This window comes from Oncorhynchus nerka, linkage group LG12 (genome assembly GCF_034236695.1).
Source record: "Oncorhynchus nerka isolate Pitt River linkage group LG12, Oner_Uvic_2.0, whole genome shotgun sequence".
In the NCBI taxonomy this organism is placed as follows: domain Eukaryota; kingdom Metazoa; phylum Chordata; class Actinopteri; order Salmoniformes; family Salmonidae; genus Oncorhynchus; species Oncorhynchus nerka.
The window spans coordinates 60,431,528-60,454,915 of record NC_088407.1 but is presented as its reverse complement, the minus strand read 5'-3'; the positions used below and the strand labels follow the sequence as shown (position 1 = coordinate 60,454,915).

Here is a 23,388-nt window from a genome sequence, read left to right as displayed (position 1 = left end):
GCTACATAGTGTGTTTGTTTGTGTTGTTGGGTCTTGGCTGGCTTAACGTTCTGGTCGGTAGCAACTCACTCACATGTTTGCCAGCACCGCATAAAAAGGGGAGTGAGGGAAGCTCTACAATATTGCGTTTTTCTAAGTAGTGAGAATGCACGGAAGCAGGAAATGTTGAAAAGTACTTTTCTTAAAAAAGGCAGAGTTCATCTCAGCCTATGCCTCCCTCCAGTCCCTCGACTTCTTGGCTCTGACGGAAACATGGATCACCACAGACAACACCGCTACTCCTACTGCTCTCTCTTCGTCCGCCCACGTGCTCTCGCACACCCCGAGAGCTTCTGGTCAGCGGGGTGGTGGCACCGGGATCCTCATCTCTCCCAAGTGGTCATTCTCTCTTTCTCCCCTTACCCATCTGTCTATCGCCTCCTTTGAATTCCATGCTGTCACAGTTACCAGCCCTTTCAAGCTTAACATCCTTATCATTTATCGCCCTCCAGGTTCCCTCTGAGAGTTCATCAATGAGCTTGATGCCTTGATAAGCTCCTTTCCTGAGGACGGCTCACCTCTCACAGTTCTGGGCGACTTTAACCTCCCCACGTCTACCTTTGACTCATTCCTCTCTGCCTCCTTCTTTCCACTCCTCTCCTCTTTTGACCTCACCCTCTCACCTTCCCCCTACTCACAAGGCAGGCAATACGCTCGACCTCATCTTTACTAGATGCTGTTCCTCCACTAACCTCATTGCAACTCCCCTCCAAGTCTCCGACCACTACCTTGTATCCTTTTCCCTCTCGCTCTCATCCAACACTTCCCACACTGCCCCTACTCGGATGGTATCGCGCCGTCCCAACCTTCGCTCTCTTTCCCCCGCTACTCTCTCCTCTTCCATCCTATCATCTCTTCCCTCTGCTCAAACCTTCTCCAACCTATCTCCTGATTCTGCCTCCTCAACCCTCCTCTCCTCCCTTTCTGCATCCTTTGACTCTCTATGTCCCCTATCCTCCAGGCCGGCTCGGTCCTCCCCCTCCCGCTCCGTGGCTCGACGACTCATTGCGAGCTCACAGAACAGGGCTCCGGGCAGCCGAGCGGAAATGGAGGAAAACTCGCCTCCCTGCGGACCTGGCATCCTTTCACTCCCTCCTCTCTACATTTTCCTCCTCTGTCTCTGCTGCTAAAGCCACTTTCTACCACTCTAAATGCCAAGCATCTGCCTCTAACCCTAGGAAGCTCTTTGCCACCTTCTCCTCCCTCTTGAATCCTCCTCCCCTCCCCCCTCCTCCCTCTCTGCAGATGACTTCGTCAACCATTTTGAAAAGAAGGTCGACGACATCCGATCCTCGTTTGCTAAGTCAAACGACACCGCTGGTTCTGCTCACACTGCCCTACCCTGTGCTCTGACCTCTTTCTCCCCTCTCTCTCCAGATGACATCTCGCGTCTTGTGACGGCCGGCCGCCCAACAACCTGCCCGCTTGACCCTATCCCCTCCTCTCTTCTCCAGACCATCTCCGGTGACCTTCTCCCTTACCTCACCTCGCTCATCAACTCATCCCTGACCGCTGGCTACGTCCCTCCCGTCTTCAAGAGAGCGAGAGTTGCACCCCTTCTGAAAAAACCTACACTCGATCCCTCCGATGTCAACAACTACAGACCAGTATCCCTTCTTTCTTTTCTCTCCAAAACTCTTGAACGTGCCGTCCTTGGCCAGCTCTCCCGCTATCTCTCTCAGAATGACCTTCTTGATCCAAATCAGTCAGGTTTCAAGACTAGTCATTCAACTGAGACTGCTCTTCTCTGTATCACGGAGGCGCTCCGCACTGCTAAAGCTAACTCTCTCTCCTCTGCTCTCATCCTTCTAGACCTATCGGCTGCCTTCGATACTGTGAACCATCAGATCCTCCTCTCCACCCTCTCCGAGTTGGGCATCTCCGGCGCGGCCCACGCTTGGATTGCGTCCTACCTGACAGGTCGCTCCTACCAGGTGGCGTGGTGAGAATCCGTCTCCTCACCACGTGCTCACCACTGGTGTCCCCCAGGGCTCTGTTCTAGGCCCTCTCCTATTCTCGCTATACACCAAGTCACTTGGCTCTGTCATAACCTCACATGGTCTCTCCTATCATTGCTATGCAGACGACACACAATTAATCTTCTCCTTTCCCCCTTCTGACGACCAGGTGGCGAATCGCATCTCTGCATGTCTGGCAGACATATCAGTGTGGATGACGGATCATCACCTCAAGCTGAACCTCGGCAAGACGGAGCTGCTCTTCCTCCCGGGGAAGGACTGCCCGTTCCATGATCTCGCCATCACGGTTGACAACTCCATTGTGTCCTCGTCCCAGAGCGCTAAGAACCTTGGCGTGATCCTGGACAACACCCTGTCGTTCTCAAATAACATCAAGGCGGTGGCCCGTTCCTGTAGGTTCATGCTCTACAACATCCGCAGAGTACGACCCTGCCTCACACAGGAAGCGGCGCAGGTCCTAATCCAGGCACTTGTCATCTCCCGTCTGGATTACTGCAACTCGCTGTTGACTGGGCTCCCTGCCTGTGCCATTAAACCCTACAACTCATCCAGAACGCCGCAGCCCGTCTGGTGTTCAACCTTCCCAAGTTCTCTCACGTCACCCCGCTCCTCCGCTCTCTCCACTGGCTTCCAGTTGAAGCTCGCATCCGCTACAAGACCATGGTGCTTGCCTACGGAGCTGTGAGGGGAACGGCACCTCACTACCTCCAGGCTCTGATCAGGCCCTACACCCAAACAAGGGCACTGCGTTCATCCACCTCTGGCCTGCTCGCCTCCCTACCACTGAGGAAGTACAGTTCCCGCTCAGCCCAGTCAAAACTGTTCGCTGCTCTGGCCCCCCAATGGTGGAACAAACTCCCTCACGACGCCAGGACAGCGGAGTCAATCACCACCTTCCGGAGACACCTGAAACCCCACCTCTTTAAGGAATACCTAGGATAGGATAAAGTAATCCTTCTCCCCCCCCCCCTTAAAAGACCTAGATGCACTATTGTAAAGTGGCTGTTCCACTGGATGTCATAAGGTGAAAGCACCAATTTGTAAGTCGCTCTGGATAAGAGCGTCTGCTAAATGACTTAAATGTAAATGTAAATGTTAAATGCAGTTTTATAATTGACTAAAACAAGCAGACAAGGAAATTGCATTTGAAAAAAAGTCCAGTTTTTGCAGGGAGCCAATGGGGTAACCTAGGTAACTACGGGTTGTTTTCCCCAAAGGCGGGTGGAGCCGCGACATTCTATCTAATACCAACTGGGAGTATACTTCAAACACTAAACCCTAGTTGTTTATTGTCTAACATGAAATCAACACTATAGGCTCTTGCAAATGCACTAATAGCATTGCCTAAACCATCAACCCAGTTATAGAATATTGTATTATTAGGTGTTATGTGGATAAGCCCTTTAATGTCCTTTCATAAGAATGATTGAATAGTGAGTTATTGTGTGGAGACCTTAGTGGACCCCAGTGGTAGTGGCATGATTAGGACGACTGCAGGGGGAACACACACTTACCTAATAAAGTAACAGATCCTCTTACACTCTGTGGACTGCTTATTCTCCAGGGCGCTTTTAAATGTAACACCTCAAGTTAAGGATACATTATGATTCACTGGTATAGTAAAATGTGCACATTGTTTAGAGTCTGGGAAGAGACCAGGAACTGTATGTGGGATTTATCAGGGAATAAATGATCTGGATCACTGTGCAGGACAAAGTGTCTATTCAAATGTCTATTCATCCAAGTAAACAATTACTAACTGGTGTTTAATGTATTTAGCGCAGGAAACTCATCAATAGGAAAACTGAAAGGCGAACAGATGTGACATTTGGTGGTGTGGGAGGAGGCGACCACAAAAAAGAGAACTGGTTAGGAGCATCAGCAAGTGAATCATTCTGGTGTTGTGTGGTTCCAATGGCTCAGTTGGTTGAAGCATGTTGTTTACAGGGCTATGGGCTGGATTCCTTGGTTGCTTTGGATAAAAGTGTCTGTTAAAACATGCACAACAGACAATCCCTATTCCTGTAGAAGATGTGCTAGCAGAGGACCCTTTTAGTAAGTAAAAATATGTTCTCTCAACCAGGTAAAAACACAGCCAACATAAGGTTACTTTTTACATTTCAATGGCTGTGAGAAGAGTTTATTAGCTAAGCTGCTGTGCCATATGCTCGGTAGGTACAGAGTACCTAACTCAAAAAACATCTCCATTCTTCTTATTATATAAAACCGGGGTAAAAAAAAAAAAATTGCCTGACACTGTGAGCCTTGCTGCACTCTGTTGGCAGAAATCAGCTTGAAGTGATGCACATAAAAAGGCTAATTGCGTCATGGGAGATGAAGAGCCACCCACACTATCGCAAAGCCAGATTGTTTTTACGATAAATGGCATTAATGGCTCCAGTGCTTTCACTTGTTCCTAAGCCACTCTTAACCATATTTGATGCTTCTGGGTCTTCAGCTCAGAACGAGCTTAGGGGTTGAAAATAGAGGGCAGGACGCACAGTGCATCTTGAGGTGTGACGTGGGTTTTGGTGAGCGATCCTCCTTGGGCAGCTGAGAGGCTGTGTTTAAATAGAACTGAAGAGGGCTTCAGTCTGGGAAGAGGTAATTAACACCTGAAGCCCCTAGCCTTAGTACCCTCCTCACTGTGCCAGTACTGCCGCTCCTCTGGGCTTTGTGACGTCAGAGCTCTTTGTTGAATGGAGCCCTAGATTACAGACTGCTCATTCAGAACAGAAAATAGGCAACTACAGTGGCCTTTTTACACCAGACCTGAAGAGGGGGAATTAAATTGGGATGAATCGTGCTTTTTGTGTAGCTAAGATGGTAATAGAAAAAGACTGTAAAGTACCTGGAAGACACTGGATTGGAAACAGAACATGGTGATGTGTACTGGAGCTAACAAAGACATTTAGAGGCTCTATAGTACAGCAATACAGAATTGGGGTGCACACATATTGATAGTCACATTGCTGGTAGGAGAGAGGAGTCGATGGCATGGCACCTTGTCAGCCAAGTTGGATCTTAATTGGCCGTTGCTACTGACAACCAGATCACAAAACAGCGCTGCACAGGCGGTAAAGATCCCATGTTTGGCACAACAGATTGGTCAGGTCCTGGTGCCAACTCGATAATAGTTTTTGCTGTAGTGGAACAGCCGTAGAGCATTGGGTCTGCTTGGTAAAGGATATAGGGAGATGAGTTTCTCCAGGAGGTCACTGGAGGACATGAGGAGTCGGTGCATGGTCAGGGTGATGTTCATCAGGTGGCTGCTCCCACATACACAGCCCTCCGCATCTGAAAGAGAGCACAACACATGGAGCACGTCAACAGACATGCTGTTGCCTATCACAATGCCAATAATGTACTGTAGATGGTTGAGATTTCATATGGACAAGAAAATAATTTCTGCATATCAATGTCCAATGCTACCGTAGCTCTCTGATAACCAAATCCAGCAGTCATGTCATGCTACAGAATGTCAACAAAACAATTGGTTTAACCATTAAAACTTCCTGATTCCATTCAGCCACAAGTCTGCAGTCAAATTATGATACAAATCAACCTCAAAAGAGCATACCTTATTTATTTTAATTTGAATGTGTGCTTCGCAACCATGAACACAATAACATGCCAGTTTTGTGTAAACTGCAAATCTAAGTGTATTCACCATCTCTGAATGTCTTTTCCTGTGGTGGTATTGTGAATTGTCTGTGGTCTACTTTTCTCTGTCGTATCTCACTTCCTGTCTTTGTGACCGCCTCCCTATATCTCTGCCAACACTTATGGCATCACAGGAACCTTCAGCCACCATCTCTGTCATCTACTCAAACAGCTTTGTCCCTAGAGGCACTGGAGATAAAAGGATATGACGTTGTGGAAAAATATCTCAAGGAATACATTGTTAGCTGTATCCACACAGTAGCAATTGCAGATTAAATTTCTAACTACATTAGCCTCTCTCTTACAAATGATCTGACTTGAGAAAAGTGGACATTTTGTTGGTCCTCTGTAACATGTTGTTCATAAACAAGTGGTTCACTATCATGTTTGTCTATTGGATAGCAAATGACAACCTCTTTGCTATGCTTCTGATCTCTTCCATTGCAGGTAAACAATCTGCCAGTGATTTTCTGGAAATCGTAGCTAAGAAAGCACCTTGACGAATCCATGAAAATGGTGTTTAACTTTTGAACCTAAGCAGCTGGTATTGTCTTAATGCCACACAAGGATGACAGTTTCCATTGGTCTCCACATATCCCATATCGACTTGAAATACCTCAGACACGATGGCAACATAGATAACAAACATTAGAAAGGACTGTCTCACTGGGCCAACTTCAGCAGGCAGCTAATCCTTCTCTCATATCCTGCACCACTGGTACGGCAGTGTTTCATTTCCCGTTCCCAACAAGGGCTACAACGCCCCAATGATCAATGTCAATGAAAAGTAGCCTTCCCAGCAATGACACAGACATAATCTTACTGTATGAAAAATTGTCATGAGTGAAAATAAATATCTAGAAAATCATATACATGATTAGACTGTTCTGAGGGGAAACTGTTGTAATAGGTTTGACGCTTTATACTGTCACTATATGTTGAAGGACTGTGATGCAAAACAACTCAACTCTATCCTTCCGCTACTTATACAAACTTAATGTTTTTTTATTGCTGCAATCAAGTTCTGCTCTAAAATCATCTAAAATAACAAGGAAGAGCTTTTGATTCACTACCAGGTAAACAATTACTTCATCATTTTACAACACCTCCCTACCAACCCAGACGGGGCTAATTGCTGAGGAAATCCCCTCTGTCTTACTCACTTTGGAAAGTTAGGAAAGCAGCAGCAGGCTGCACTAGGATAGGACAAGGGATGTGATGACAAACAAGGCAAAATTCAGGGAGCGTTGCCTTACTTTGAGGTGTTTTATTATCATAGGCATTCATCAGCAAAGCCATGGTGAAAGGAGTCTTTCCTTGTTTTGACAGAGTTAAAGTAACTGGGCAAATGTTTTAATGTTTTTATTTCACCTTTATTTAACCAGGTAGGCAAGTTGAGAACAAGTTCTCATTTACAATTGCTACCTGGCCAAGATAAAGCAAAACAGTTTGACACATACAGCAACACAGTGTTACACATGGAGTAAAACAAACATACTGTCACGTTCTGACCTTAGTTCCTTTATTTTGTCTTTGTGTTAGTATGGTCAGGGTGTGAGTTGGGGTGGGCAGTCTGTTCGTTTTTCAAGGTTGTGTTTACAGTGGGGCAAAAAAAGTATTTAGTCAGCCACCAATTGTGCAAGTTCTCCCACTTAAAAACATGAGAGAGGCCTGTAATTTTCATCACAGGTACACTTCAACTATGACAGACAAAATTAGAAAAAAAATCCAGAAAATCTCATTGTATTTTATGAATTTATTTGCAAATTATGGTGGAAAATAAGTATTTGGTCACCTACAAAAAAGCAAGATTTCTGGCTCTCACAGACCTGTAACTTCTTCTTTAAGAGGCTCCTCTGTCCTCCACTCGTTACCTGTATTAATGGCACTTGTTTGAACTTGTTATCAGTATAAAAGACACCTGTCCACAACCTCAAGCAGTCACACTCCAAACTCCACTATGGCCAAGACCAAAAAGCTGTCAAAGGACACCAGAAACAAAATTGTAGACCTGCACCAGGCTGGGAAGACTGAATCTGCAATAGGTAAGCAGCTTGGTTTGAAGAAATCAACTGTGGGAGCAATTATTAGGAAATGGAAGACATACAAGACCACTGATAATCTCCCTCGATCTGGGGCTCCACGCAAGATCTCACCCTATGGGGTCAAAATGATCACAAGAACGTTGAGCAAAAATCCCAGAACCACACGGGGGGACCTAGTGAATGACCTGCAGAGAGCTGGGACCAAAGTAACAAAGCCTACCATCAGTAACACACTACGCCGCCAGGGACTCAAATCCTGCAGTGCCAGACGTGTCCCCCTGCTTAAGCCAGTACATGTCCAGGCCCGTCTGAAGTTTGCTAGAGAGCATTTGGATGATCCAGAAGAAGACTGGGAGAATGTCATATGGTCAGATGAAACTAAAATATAACTTTTTGGTAAAAACTCAACTCGTCGTGTTTGGAGGCCAAAGAATGCAAAGTTGCATCCAAAGAACACCATACCTACTGTGAAGCATGTGGGTGTAAACATCATGCTTTGGGGCGGTTTTTCTGCAAAGGGACCAGGACGACTGATCCGTGTAAAGGAAAGAATGAATGGGGCCATGTATCGTGAGATTTTGAGTGAAAACCTACTTCCATCAGCAAGGGCATTGAAGATGAAACGTGGCTGGGTCTTTCAGCATGACAATGATCTCAAACACACCGCCAGGGCAACGAAGGAGTGGCTTCGTAAGAAGCATTTCAAGGTCCTGGAGTGGCCTAGCCAGTCTCCAGATCTCAACCCCATAGGAAATCTTTGGAGGGAGTTGAAAGTCCGTGTTGCCCAGCAACAGCCCCAAAACATCACTACTCTAGAGGAGATCTGCATGGAGGAATGGGCCAAAATACCAGCAACAGTGTGTGAAAACCTTGTGAAGACTTACAGAAAATGTTTGAGCTCTTATTGCCAACAAAGGGTATATAACAAAGTATTGAGATAAACTTTTGTTATTGACCAAATACTTATTTTCCACCATAATTTGCAAATTAATGAATTAAAAATCCTACAATGTGATTTTCTGGGAAAAAAAATCTAATTTTGTCATAGTTGAAGTGTACCTATGATGGAAATTACAGGCCTCTCATCTTTTTAAGTGGGAGAACTTGCACAATTGGTGGCTGACTAAATACTTTTTTGCCCCACTGTATGTGTTTGGCCTGGTATGGTTCTCAATCAGAGGCAGGTGTCGTTCGTTGTCTCTGATTGAGAATCATACTTAGGTAGCCTTTTCCCCACCTGTGTTTAGTGGGTGAATGTTTTCTGTTTAGTGTATGTCACCTTTCAGAACTGTTTCTTTTCATTCTCCGTTGTTATTTTGTTTAGTGTTCTGTTGAATAAATTAACATGGACACGTACCACGCTGCATATTGGTCCGATCTCTCCTACTCCTCCTCAGACGAGGACGACGAACGTTACACATACAGTCAATAATACAGTAGAAAAAATAAGTCCATATAATATGTGAGCAAGTGAGGTGAGATAAGGGAGGTAAAGGCAAAAAAAGGCCATGGTGGGGAAGTAAATACAATGTAGCAAGTAAAACACTGGAATGGTTGATTTGCAGTGTAAAAATGTACAAAGTAGAGAGAAATAATGGGGTGCAAAAGAGCAAAATAAATAAATAAATACAGGAGGGAAAGAGGCAGTTGTTTGGGCTAAATTATAGATGGGCTATGTACAGGTGCAGTAATCTGTGAGTTTCTCTGACAGCTGGTGCTTAAAGCTAGTGAAGGAGATAAGTGTTTCCAGTTTGAGATTTTTGTAGTTCGTTCCAGTCATTGGCAGCAGAGACCTGGAAGGAGAGGCGGTCAAAGGAATAATTGGTTTTGGGGGTGACCAGAGAAATATACCTGCTGGAGCGCGTGCTACAGGTGGGTGCTGCAATGGTGACCAGCGAGCTGAGATAAGGGGGGACTTTACCAAGCAGGGTCTTGTAGATGACCTGGAGCTAGTGGGTTTGGCGACGAGTATGAAGCGAGGGCCAGCCAACGAGAGAGTACAGATCGTAGTGGTGGGTAGTATATGGGGCTTTGGTGACAAAACGGATGGCACTGTGATAGACTGCATTCAATTTATTGAGTAGGGTATTGGAGGCTATTTTGTAAATGACATCGCCGAAGTCGAGGATTGGTAGGATGGTCAGTTTTACAAGGGTATGTTTGGAAGGATGCTTTGTTGCGAAATAGGAAGCCAATTCTAGATTTAACTTTGGATTGGAGATGTTTGGAAGGAGAGTTTACAGGATAACCAGACACCTAAGTATTTGTAGTTGTCCACATATTCTAAGTCAGAGCCGTCCAGAGTAGTGATGTTGGACAGGCGGGCAGGTGCAGGCAGCGATCAGCTGAAGAGCATGCATTTAGTTTTACTTGTATTTAAGAGCAATTGGAGGCCACGGAAGGAGAGTTGTATGGCATTGAAGCTCGCCTGGAGGGTTGTTAACCCAGTGTCCAAAGAAGGGCCAGAAGTATACAGAATGGTGTCATCTGCGTAGAGGTGGATCAGAGACTCACCAGCAGCAAGAGCGACATCATTGATGTATACAGAGAAGAGAGTCGGTCAGAGAATTTAACCCTGTGGCACCCCCATAGAGACTGCCAGAGGCCCGGACAACAGGCCCTCCGATTTAACACACTGAACTCTATCAGAGAAGTAGTTGGTGAACCAGGCGAGGCAATCATTTGCGAAACCAAGGCTGTCGAGTCTGCCGATGAGGATGTGGTGATTGACAGAGTCAAAAGCCTTGGCCTGGTCAATGAATACGGCTGCACAGTATTGTTTCTTATCGATGGTGGTTAAGATATCGTTTAGGACCTTGAGCATGGCTGAGATGCACCCATGACCAGCTCTGAAACCAGATTGCATAGCGGAGAAGGTATGGTGGGATTCGAAATGGTGGGTAATCTGTTTGTTGACTTGGCTTTCGAAGACCTTAGAAAGGCCGGGTAGGATAGATATAGGTCTGTAGCAGTTTGGGTCAATAGTGTCCCCCCCTTTGAAGAGGGGGATGACCGCAGCTGCTTTCCAATCTTTGGGAATCTCAGACGACACGAAAGAGAGGTTGAACAGGCTAGTAATAGGGGTGGCAACAATTTCAGCAGATAATTTTAGAAAGTGTCCAGATTGCTATGGGGGGTGCAGTGCTGTTGATCGGGGTAGGGGTAGCCAGGTGGAAGGCATGGCCAGCCGTAGAAAAATGTTTATTGAAATTCTCAATTATAGTGGATTTATCGGTGGTGACAGTGTTTCCTATCTTCAGGGCAGTGGGCAGCTGGGAGGAGGTGTTCTTATTCTCCATGGACTTTACAATGTCCCAGAACTTTTTTGAGTTTGTGTTGCAGGAAGCAAATTTCTGCTTGAAACAGCTAGCCTTGGCTTTTCTAACTGCCTGTGTATATTGGTTTCTAGCGTCCCTGAAAAGTGCAGAACGCCATAGGATGTTTTTGTGTTGGTTAGGGGCAGTCAGGTCTGGAGAGAACCAAGGGCTATATCTGTTTATTGGTTCTAAATGTCTTGAATGGGGCATGCTTATTTAAGATGGTGAATTTGCCTGGTTATTTTTTTTTAAATAACCAGGATACCCCGGCCAGGTCGATTAGAAAGGCCTGCTCGCTGAAGTGATTCAGGGAGCGTTTGACAGTTATGAGCGGAGGTCGTTTGACCGCTGACCCATTACGGATGCAGGCAATGAGGCAGTGATTGCTGAGATCTTGGTTGAAAACAGCAGAGGTGTATTTAAAGGGCAAGTTTGTTAGGATGATATCTATGAACGTGCCCATGTTTACGCCTTTGGGGTGGTACCTGGTAGGTTCATTGATAATTTGTGTGAGTTTGAAGCATGTTGCAGTTTAGTTCGCCTAGCAGGACGAGCTCTGAAGATACATGGGGGGCAATCAGTTCACATATGGTGTCCAGAGCACAGCTGGGGGCAGAGGGTGGTCTATAGCAGGCGGCAATGGTGAAAGACTTGTTTTTAGAGAGGTGGATTTTTAAAAGTAGAAGTTCAAATTGTTTAAGTACAGACCTGGATAGTAGGACAGAACTCTGCAGGCTCTCTTTGCAGTAGATTGCAACACCGCCTCCTTTGGCCGTTCTATCTTGTCTGAAAATGTTGTAGTTAGGGATGAATATTTCAGAATTTTTGGTGGTCTAATGGGATGGATGATCATTTTGTTTCGCCTCAGTCAGCCCAATACTTATCTCTGCTGTACACATGAAAGAATCGGTAAGGAACAGTCTAAGAGGCCCCAGAGATTTCCATGTCATTATTAGTTGCACACTCTCTACTGCATGTACCTTATAATGTTGGCCCAACATGCTGTAGGCCTACAGTACATGTAGAACAATGGAGTACAGGAAATTGATTTAATATCCACAAACAGCCATGATGCTCCATAAGTGTTTAAACATATGTTGACCACCATAGGCACAAAGGTTTTTCACATTAGCGTCTACAGTACATCCGAGCCTGCAGTGGATATCTCTTTGTGAGATTCACAGGTTGTGTGCCTGCATCATACATGATTTACTTGGAAAATTAATTTAATTACAAATGGGTTCCATGATTGAAGCTTTCAAATCTCTGCAATGCTTATTGCTGTCCATTAACATTATGCTAGTGTAGAGACTTCGGGCCCTGTGGGTGAGTGGAACTGTGGGGCGTGGACTTGGGGGTGAATGATGATGTCAAACATTATTGATCCCCACCCCTTGGTGCTCTGCATTTCAAAGAGTGGTCAGCATCTGAGAAGGGCCTTTTGGGTAGCTGACCTTTGCCTTACTGCTGCTAGCCCAATCTTTCAAATGACTCTTACGTGTGCTCTCACATTTGAAAAGGTGCCGGAGCCCCAGGAGCCCCAGGACCTGGGGGGTCAGCCTCTGATGTGAGACAGCAGCCGCTGGGGCACGCTCCGCCCTGTTTGACCTCTCTGTACTACAGTAGGTCCATTTTGTACCCTCGTATTAACTTGGATTCAAAACACTTGCATGTTAATCTCCTTACTGTAGACTAGATTTCCTGGAAAGGATCGGAATTTCTCTCAATGACCTGTAAAGTCTGATTTGGAAATTCAATGACAATTTCAGTCATTCAACACATATAGTTAGTAAACCATATGGATGAATTCTCCTAAAAAGACATAAAAGGAGCTTTAGAAGAGCACACACTTGATTAACATGGCTGATATATTTTTTATAAATCCTAAATGAACAGCCAGCTATTATTCTGCCATTCTTTTCCTTGACAGATAACTGTAAGTAAAGGATGTTACTCTCTGTATTCAGTCCACTGTACCACCTCCTCATCACTCACTCTTCACTCCATTTGTGTCTCCAAGCAACAGCAATCAGAATGCTTGCCTCTTCCAATAGATAATCACGATAACTTTGAGAGCACTCCAGACAACTTAGTAGGGCACATTATTCTCATTTAACAGGGTATCTTGATAGGGTTTTGACAGCTTCCATATTGCAGCCAATATACAGAATATATAAATACATGTAAATAGACAAAGTCAATGTATTACTAATGTGATATCCTTAAATCACATTCCACGTCTACTGAATCAATACTTCACAATTGGTGAATGATTTTGTTATACTGTATCATATTCAGAGCAGGCAGAGTTGCAGTAGATCCACATACAATAATATACAACGGGTGGGTCTAATCCTGAATGCTGATTGGGTAAAACCGCAATCCAGCCGGTGTCTATTCCATAAATTACCAACGGCTAAATCTATGACGTTAAAATGCCTATTTACTCTGTTCCATCTAACTGCGCAATCCACTGTCTCATCAGCCCAGCGAGGCAACTTATAAACTTGATCTCCACTATAAAATGCATCTAGACATCTCACTTTTCCTTTTAGACTAACATTTTGTTTTCAACAGCAGAGATTTGCAAAAACCTTCCTGTCTTTCTCTTCAACATTTGCAACATTGTTTCAAAATTGAAATTCAATATCCTGCTGTACAGAGCACAGAGAGATCCTTGATGAAAACCTGCTCCAGAGCACTCAGGACCTCCGACTGGGGTAAATGTTCACCTTCCAACAGGACAACGACACTAAGCAGACAGCCAAGACAACTCAGGAGTGTTTTCTGAATGTCCTTCAGTGGCCTAGCCAGAGCCCGGACTTGAACCCAATCTAACATCTCTGGAGAGACCTGAAAATAGCTGTACAGCAACGCTCCCCATTGAATCTGACATAGCTTGAAAGGATCTGCAGAGAAGATTGGGAGAAACTTCCCAAATACAGGTGTGGCAAGTTTGTAGATGCATACCCAAGAAGACTTGATGCTGTAATCACTGGCAAAGATGCTTCACCAAAGTACTGAGTAAAGGGTCTGAACACTTATGTAAATATCATATTGCAGTTTTTTAAAAGTTTTTTTATACATTTGCAAATAATTCAAAAAAAACTGTTTTTGCTTTGTTTTATGGGGTATTGTGTGTGTAGATTGATGAAGGAAAAATTAATCAATTTTAGAATAAGGCTGTAACGTAACAAACTGCGGAAAAGGTCAAGGCTCTGTATACAAAAAAAGGTCAATTGAAAAAAGGTCAAACAACACAGCTAATTTTCAGTCTTTCCAGCTTCTGTTTGAATTGATTGTGTTACAGTAGCTGTGTTGTTGGCTAGCTCCTCTGAACAAGTGTCCTGACAAGTGAGCACATTTTCTATGCCAGGTGAAATTACACCATTAGCTCATTGTTATGAATGTATCCAAATAAATGTCACTAGAAAACAGCTTAAACAAATGCAAAGGCAGCTACTCATTCTGTCTGCACTTTTTGACGTGACTGTAAGTTAGCCGTAGTTGGCTAGCGAGCAAGCAAGGGATAAGAACGTTGCCAGCCAGTATGGCAATGGAACATTTAGAACGAAGGACTGGGTTGCGTCCATAGATACAGAACAAAGACTGAACGACTAGGTTGTGTCTAATGAAAATATGTCAATCATTATTTGAATATGTTGGTAACCCGTTGTATAAAAGTGATAATGCCCTTCGAAGCCGGTGTTTTGAGGATATATCAACTTCGTCTCGAGCCTAACAACACCAGTGCCAATATATCCTCCAAACACCAGTTTATCGGGCATTATCATTTAAATATAGTCTTAGAGAAATTGAATAGTCCATTGCCCTGGGCAAGTGACATGAGCAGTCGCGCAAGTTGAGCCTGCTCTGAGGTTGCCCCATTGGGCAGATGATTTGTTTTTTACATTTACATTTACATTTAAGTCATTTAGCAGACGCTCTTATCCAGAGCGACTTACAAATTGGTGCTTTCACCTTATGACATCCAGTGGAACAGCCACTTTACAATAGTGCATCTAGGTCTTTTAAGGGGGGGGGGGGGGGGGGGGGGTACTGATAACAACCAAAATGCAAAGAATTCTAGTAGTCTGGTCTTTCTGGTTCCTCCCCTGTGTGTAGGTGAAAATATATACTTAACATTTTTGTGAAAGTGATCGTAATATTCGAATAAAACTAAATCTGGTGCAACGCATCATATCTCAGTGCTCTGAGACGTATATTTTGTTGTGCATTGTCCCTGTCAAATAAACATAAATAAATAAATCCCTGTCTCATCTCAAATGCAAAGACTGACAACCATATTGTTAGACAACAAATAGAGGCTAGTTCATAGAAGGGAAAAGTCTTTAAATGCGGTCTGTTTTTGTCAACCTAGCCCTATAGGCTAATTAGAGATACCTTGTAAATGGTAACAGTTTCATGGAGACAGGGTCTCTTAACATCAAACAGCTAGAGGCCGAGAGAAACAGGTGCTTCCAGGAAACATTCACCCTACTGATTTAAAAACAACTGAGGCTCAGCGTTCAACGTCACTTAAAAAGGGAAATTAAGCAGATGCTATAAACTGACAACATAACTAATGACAATGATCTTGACCTGCACAACCATGTTGTACAGCTAAACAACAAACTCATGCAACAAAAAACAAGACTTTTTTCATACAAAAAAGGAAAATATGCAGCGCATATTCAGTATTGTGAAATCATATAAAGTCAGTATTATCATTCAGTTACCAATAGTATTACTGGCAGAAACACAAGAGCAGCCCAGAACACAGTGACTCACCGAAGGACTGGATACAGGCCTGGATCAGCTCTTCCCAGCTGGCCCCCTTGGTATAGTGTCCCAGAGACATCATGACCTTGCCCTGGGTCATCTGGGCCAGATTGGGCCTGTTGAACCGCTGGGGCCGAGTAGGCACAGGCGGGCAGACCTTAGAGAGAGAGGGCCTTCTGGAGGGGCAGAGGAGGAGAGAGGGCATGAGGGGGAGGGAGGTGTAGAGGGCACAGCTGTGTGTGTGTGTGTGTGTGTGTGTGTGTGTGTGTGTGTGTGTGTGTGTGTGTGTGTGTGTGTGCAGCCATTTATAGCATGCAGTGCATACAATATTGAAGTAGACAACACAATGAAAATGCTACATGTTAATCCTAAAGAAATCACACAGGCAAATATAACACAACACTTTTCAGGTCATTATACTACACTCCAAAGTGTTTCATACCTGGTGTTTTAGAGTAAAGGTAGCTTTGCTATTTTTCATTGTTCTCATTTCCTTCCTTTTGGGGAAACCATTGTTGATTGCCGACTTCTATTATAGGAACCACTGAATAAACAGTTGGCTGATAAACGGAGAGGATGCCATGCATGCCATTTGTTCTATACTCTTTCCAATATATAGGCTAACTATGGAATGACATTCGAAAGAGAGAAGACAGTCTATAGAGAATATGTTTTGAGAGTGCATCCGTTGTACGTCCTGGTCGATGCTTTTATAAATCGCAGGGTACGGAATTGTTGCACTCATAAAGTTCTTGTTAAGACTAAGAGCCACCAAAAGTTGGATTTACATTCTAAATCAACAAGATCATAATGTTTATTCGGTGTCAATAAAGGTTTTATAATTGCGTATGTTTCAAATTGACAAAACGATATTTGCTGTAGGCTATTTCAAATGTCTGCGTAATGCGCTTCATAAACCTATTCAGTTCATTCACAAATACAGGAGTTCGTTAAAAAAATAACTTACGGATGTTCTTTTTCCTTTCCATTTGATCCCACATTTTCATTTTGCCCATTTTCTTTGGATTGGCATCCCATAGCGAGATACTGGGCAACAAGTGGTTGAACGAGACTATCCATCTGTGTCGGTTTTGATGAGAGCATTTTCATTGCGTGCCTTGTTCAGTGTGCGGCCGCGCGCCGGTGGGAAGCTCACCATTGTTTTGACTTGTCAATGAGGATGGCACAAATTAAAGATGCATCGTGCTGTGTCTGTGTGGGCGTAAACGCACTTGAACAAAAGTTGTTTTGGTGATGCGACTCACTCCTCAGTAATTTATGCGCAAGAGCTCAAATTAGTAGAATGAGTAGGCCGCCTAACCCATTTCTTTATGAACCTATTGCCATTGTTTAGTGATTTGTCGTCATTAAAGCATGAGTCATGATTATATTGTTTTTACATTAAGCCTATGTCCAATTAGATATGAGATATCTGTTTTTACATTGATTATTTAAAATCTTATATCACTTTCATCACAATTAAGTTAAGTGTGCAATAGGCTGTGTGCAATATCTGTTCTTACATTGATTATTTTGAATTAAAAAAAACTTAATTGTGATAAAAGTGATTTAATTAAGTGTGCAATAACTACATGGATTCCAGCAATAGGTGTGTGTCATTTTGTTAATCAGAGTTGGCAGGTTTATTCACAGTATCCCGAACCTTTATGTCCATCATCCCATGACTAGTAGTTTCAGGCTCCCTGGAATTTGCCACCACAACTTCATATATTGCTGCATTGCCGTGCCTGCAGCAGAGGAAAGGTGGGGCCTTCCTTTTAGTCATAGCTCTCTACTAGACATTGGCCCCCTATGAGGATGTTTCTGTAAGCCTGCTGTGTTGGGACTAATCACACATGTCCAGACAGGGAGCTAGATAAACTGTATGTTAGAAATGTTCCCATGGAGTAGACAACATGTCACTCACTTTCTGACTTAAAAAAAAAAAAAAAATTACCTTTATTTTACTAGGCAAGTCAGTTAAGAACAAATTCTTATTTTCAATGACGGCCTAGGAACAGTGGGTTAACTGCCTGTTCAGAGGCAGAACGACTTAAAGGGGTAGTTAACCCAAATTACGCATTGGTTTCCTTACACTGTAAGCAGTCTATGGTCAAGGTATCCCACTGGGCACAGACAAAATTTCAATGTTTTGATTTACATTTGGTTGAGTTGTCAACTAATGGGAATTCAACATGACATCAATAGAAAATGTCACCATGTCATTGGGTTTTGGTTAAAAGTTGGCTTAAAAAAATACAAAATTCCCTTATGTTGACGACTTTTTGCAAATCCAAATCAGGTTTCCACATTGATTCAACATCACTTTTTTTGTTTTGTTGAAATGACATTGGAAAACAACGTTGATTTAACTAGTTTTTGCCCAGTGGGATGAAAGCAATCTGTGGTTTGGTTTTATTTCCCGGGTACTGTTTCCAAATGCTAACGTTTAAGAATGATTTTGACAATATCGGTACCAGGATTTGAAAACAGTGCCAGGTAAACTAAACCAAAGCACGGATTGCTGTCAAATACTGTCAATAGACTGCTTACAGGGTAAAGAAACCAATGTGTCATTTTGTAATTTGGGTGAACTATACATTTAAATACATACAGTCAGGTCCATTCATAATTATTGGCATCCCTGATAAAGATAAGCAAAAAAAAGAACTGCTAAGAGGTTAATTAGGATCTATGCTTGTTTTAATATATAGTTATCCAATAAGTGTATTTCTATCTTCATGGAGACATTGAATGAGTAGGTTGTGGAGAAGGTCCTGATGTTGACACAAGCACTAGTCATAGTATAGTGTCGTTATAGACTGATAAAATAAAATAAACTCCTGAAACTCCTGTTTTCTGTCTGCACTCCCCTGTCCTACTCCTCTCACTCAGATACTTATTTCCCCCTTCTACCCTTAACTGAGTGATAAGTGACCTGATATGGATGGAGATACTGTACTTCCCTTTCTGCCTGAGGCAAGATGGACTAAGGGTTGATATCTAGTATAATTGCTAACACTGCTGCTTGCACTTCCGTGAAATCACTTATTTGTTCATGAATGAACATCATTCAACCATATGCTCTCTGACTTTTAACAATGGATTTTATTAACTGTTTACTTTTCTCACATGGCTACGGTATCTAAATGAGTGATTGAACTAAGGCCCAAAATGCCTTAAGTCTGCCCCCATGTGGTTGAAGTCAACATTCACTTAATTATTTACCAGGACAGACAAACATTTACATAGCAGAAACTTCATAGGAAAATGTTTGAAAGTTCAATAACCCACTATTATTTTAACTTTGAGGTAGCATGCTTGTCATATATTCTAAATAGTACTGAGTATATTCCATCTATAAAATGCATCATTAACTTATCAGCACTCAGCAGTTAGCTTAATCACACCTAAGTGCATGTTCTCAACATCTGATATCTTATCTAGATCAAGATTCAATAAACACACAAAACACCCATGAGAATGTGATACTTTCTTATCTTCTGAGTTAACTGTTCTATTTTATGTGAGGTGAAGTCATCACATTGCATGGTTATGAAAGTGAATAACTCTTTACAGCTATAATAGTTCCCTCTGTGCAGTCTAACCCCACACCCCAGAATGCTTTGTGATGTTTGAAGTAGATTCGATTTGACTGTGCTTTAAAGCGATTCTCTGGTACTTTCGTATACTTTTTAACCAGTAGTTCTGAAAGTAGCGCTCACGAGCCAAATGTGGTGCCCACGTGGGACCCTTACGTCACATATGTGCAACGCATCATTGCTCTCTCTCTCTCTCTTTTGTTTTACTATGTGTGTGCATCTTGCTAGCTGTCACTCAAACGGCGAGGGGCTGAAGCTCGAATTGCTAGGGGGCTGGCCCACGTGGGAAAAGATTTAGGGAAAATGGCGCCGCACGGCTTCCAGAGAACAGTCGCTTTCAAACTAGAGATTTCGTGGCTGAGATAGAACATTAATTCTGCTCATAGATTATGTGTGTATGAACTACACATCGTCACATCCAGCCCAAAGCGGGAGTTTAAAAATACTTACTAGTCGCCAAAGTTCCAGCGCATGTTTTTTAGTTTGTGATACATTGTTCGGGAATCTGTACTACTGTTGCAACACAGTAACTTCCTTCTGTGGGCGAGGCTTTATGAAATAGAAAACACATGAGAATAACCCAAAGCAACTCTATGCAAACCACAATGCCGCAGTGCACTTTTTCAGCTATCCACTGTCTAAAACTTACAAAATCATTACTCTGAAAAAAAAAATGAAATGGAACAACCACAATATACTTTTCAAGACTCAATCCATTTAGGAAAATAGGAGGAGTACCTGACATTAATATAATTTCATTTTATACGGCTGTGGAAGCTTACCAGATAACTTACTAGATTTAAAAAAAATCTTAATTTAACTAGGCAAGTCAGTTAAGAACAAATTCTTATTTATAATGACAGCCTACCGGGGAACAGTGTGTTAACTGTCTTGTTCAGGGGAAGGACGGCAGATTTTTATCTCGTCAGTTCTGGGATTTGATCCAGCAACCTTTTGGTTACTAGTCCAACACTCTAACCACTAGGCTACCTGCTGTCCCAAGAATAACTGAAGTTCCTCAAATTTTGAGGGCCAGACCAGGCTCCGAGATAATTTCTGAAGAGGCCTGTGTGGCTGAGGGAGATGGCTCCTCATCCTGGCCAGTGCCAAAGGATGCTCCAAAATATTTCAGAAGTGCCCCTGAATCTGTATTAAAATACAGTATATGAGTCTGAAACACTAAATACATTTATTGCACAATTAAATGTCATTATGCACAATTTATCAAACTTTCAGAATAGGAACCAAATTAACCATACAACCTCCATAGTTAATTCTAGGCATAATACACCCCAAAAGACTCAATATATTACAAAATATACCAAATATCAGCATAATATAGACGTCTAAGTCAGAAGTAATTCCCCATTAGTAATTCCCCTTAACGAGCTCAGGACCAAGTCAATACAATCACAGAAAACCTTTATGATGTCACCTCAATGAAAGTTAACCAAATTCATAATGTGCTAGCTAGGTTGTAATCGTTTTGCTGCAGGCTACACACATTATCATGATTAAACTGTGTGAAATTATATCCAATGTTATGTAAGCTAGTTGGACAGAAAATTTTATATTTGTCACGACATCCGCCGAAGTCGGATCCTCTCCTAGTTCGGGGGGGCTCGGCGGTCGGCATCGCCGGTCTTCTAGCCATCGTTGATCCACTTTTCATTTTCCATTTGTTTTGCCTTGTTTTTCCACACACATGGTTTCTATTCCCTCATTTACGTGTTGTGTATTTAATCCTCTGTTCCCCCCATGTCTTTGTGTGGGATTGTTTATTGTAGTGCTTGTGCACGTTTCCCGTGAGCGCACGGCGGGTTATTTTTGAGCCCATTTATCTTGTTTCTTTCTGGATGCCGTTGGTTTTGCTTAATACATTTCTGGTTATTACCCAGTTCTGCTCTCCTGCGCCTGACTTCTCTGCTGCATATTACGCACTCCGCTACAGAATCCCACACCGCGAATATGGAGTCAGCAGAAGCAGGTGCCCCTGGAATAGCGGTGGAGGAGCACGTCCGGGAGCACACGAAGATGCTCCATCATCTTGGCGTATCCATGGACCGCGTTGTCCAAACTATGGACCGATTGGAGAGACAGGGAGTTCCTCCAGCGCCTCCAACAGCACAACCAGGGTCTCCACTACTCACCCCCCCCCCCCCCCTTCACCTGGTCCCAGTGGGATTAGTCTCTCCCTTCCCCGGGAGTATGACGGGACGGCTGCACGCTGCCAGGGTTTCCTGTTGCAGCTCGACCTCTACCTGGCAACCGTCCACCCGGCTCCTTCAGGTCGTGAGAAGGTGTCCTCCCTCATCTCGTGCCTCTCTGGGAAAGACTTGGAGTGGGCCAATGCCGTGTGGGGAGAAGGAGATGCGGCGCTGGACCATTTCAAAGATTTTACCAGCCGCTTCCGGGCAGTCTTCGACCATCCACCCAAGGGTAGAGCGGCGGGTGAACGTCTCTTCCATTTGAGGCAGGGGACGAGGAGCGCCGAGGAGTTCGCCATGGATTTTCGGACTCTGGCTGCCGGCATGGAATGTCACTCTGTGTAATTTTTATTTAATTATTTTTTTATTCACCTTTTATTTAACCAGGTAGGCTAGTTGAGAACAAGTTCTCATTTACAACTGCGACCTGGCCAAGATAAAGCAAAGCAGTGCGACAAACAACAACACGGAGTTACGCATGGAATAAACAAACATTCAGTCAATAACATAACAGGAAAAAAGTTTATATACAGTGTGTGCAAATTAGGTAAGATAAGGGAGGTAAGGCAATAAATAGGCCACAGTGGCAAAATAATTACAATTCAGCAATGAAACACTGGAGTGAGATGTGCAGAAGATGAACGTGCAAGTAGAGATACTGGGGTGCAAAGGAGCAAAAAATAAATAAATAACAGTACGGGGATGAGGTAGTTGGATGGGCTATTTAAAGATGGGCTATGTACAGGTGCAGTGATCTGTGAGCTGCTCTGACAGCTGGTGCTTAAAGTTGTGAGGGAGATATGAGTCTCCAGCTTCAGTGATTTTTGCAATTCGTTCCAGTCATTGGCAACAGAGAACTGGAAGGAAAGGCGGTCAAATTAGGTGTTGGCTTTGAGGTTGAAATTTACCTGCTGGAGCACATGCTACGGGTGGGTGCTGCTATGGTGAGCTGAGATAAGACAGGGCTTTACCTAGCAAAGACTTATAGATGACCTGGAGCCAGTGGGTTTGGCGACAAATATGAAGCGAGGGCCAGCCAACGAGAGCATACGGGTCGCAGTGGTGGATAGTATATGAGGCTTTGGTGACAAAACGGATGGCACTGTGATAGACTGAATTCAATTTGCTGAGTAGAGTGTTGGAGGCTATTTTGTAAATGACATCGCAGAAGTCAAGATATCGGTAGGATAGTTAGTTTTACAAGGATATGTTTGGCAGCATGAGTGAAGGATGCTTTGTTGCGAAGAAGGAAACCGATTTTGGAGATGCTTAATGTGAGTCTGGAAGGAGAGTTTGCAGTCTAACCAGACACCTAGGTATTTGTAGATGTGCACATATTCTAAGTCAGAACCGTCCAGAGTAGTGATGCTAGACGGGCGGGCAGGAGCTGTTAGCGATCGGTTGAAGAGCATGCATTTGGCTTTACTTGCATTTACGAGCAGTTGGAGTCCACGGAAGGAGAGTTGTATGGCGTTGAAGCTCGTCTGGAAGTTAGTTATTAACACAGTGTCCAAAGAAGGGCCAGAAGTATACAGAATGGTATCATCTGCAAAGAGGTGGATCAGAGAGTCACCAGCAGCAAGAGCGATATCATTGATGTATAGAGAGAAATGAGTCAGCCCGATAATTAAACCCTGTGGCACCCCCATAGAGACTGCCAGAGGTCCGGACAACAGGCCCTCCGATTTGACACACTGAACTCTGTCTGAGAAGTAGTTGTTGAACCAGGCGAGGCTGTCATTTGAGAAATCAAG

At 43.6% G+C, this 23,388-nt stretch overlaps 1 protein-coding gene and 1 pseudogene across 4 annotated transcripts in view; one reads left to right on the top strand and one right to left on the bottom strand.

The window, feature by feature from the left end:
• LOC115138490 (RAS guanyl-releasing protein 1-like) overlaps window positions 1-17,011 on the bottom strand; it is a 32,335-nt gene extending 15,324 nt beyond the window's left edge. For 3 of the 4 annotated variants that reach the window (XM_029675371.2, XM_029675372.2, XM_029675375.2), the window contains exons 1-4: window positions 16,793-17,011; window positions 15,835-16,001; window positions 5,210-5,315; window positions 3,533-3,595 (exon numbers count right to left, since the gene is read on the bottom strand). In XM_029675371.2, the coding sequence (XP_029531231.1) occupies window positions 3,533-3,595; window positions 5,210-5,315; window positions 15,835-16,001; window positions 16,793-16,935 (479 nt within the window). In that variant the 5' untranslated portion in view covers window positions 16,936-17,011. The remainder of the gene's footprint in view (window positions 1-3,532; window positions 3,596-5,209; window positions 5,316-15,834; window positions 16,002-16,792) is intronic. The other variant, XM_029675374.2, reaches the window with a different exon arrangement.
• On the top strand, window positions 163-3,192 carry LOC135574394 (uncharacterized; annotated as a pseudogene).
• Window positions 17,012-23,388: the final 6,377 nt, after the last annotated feature.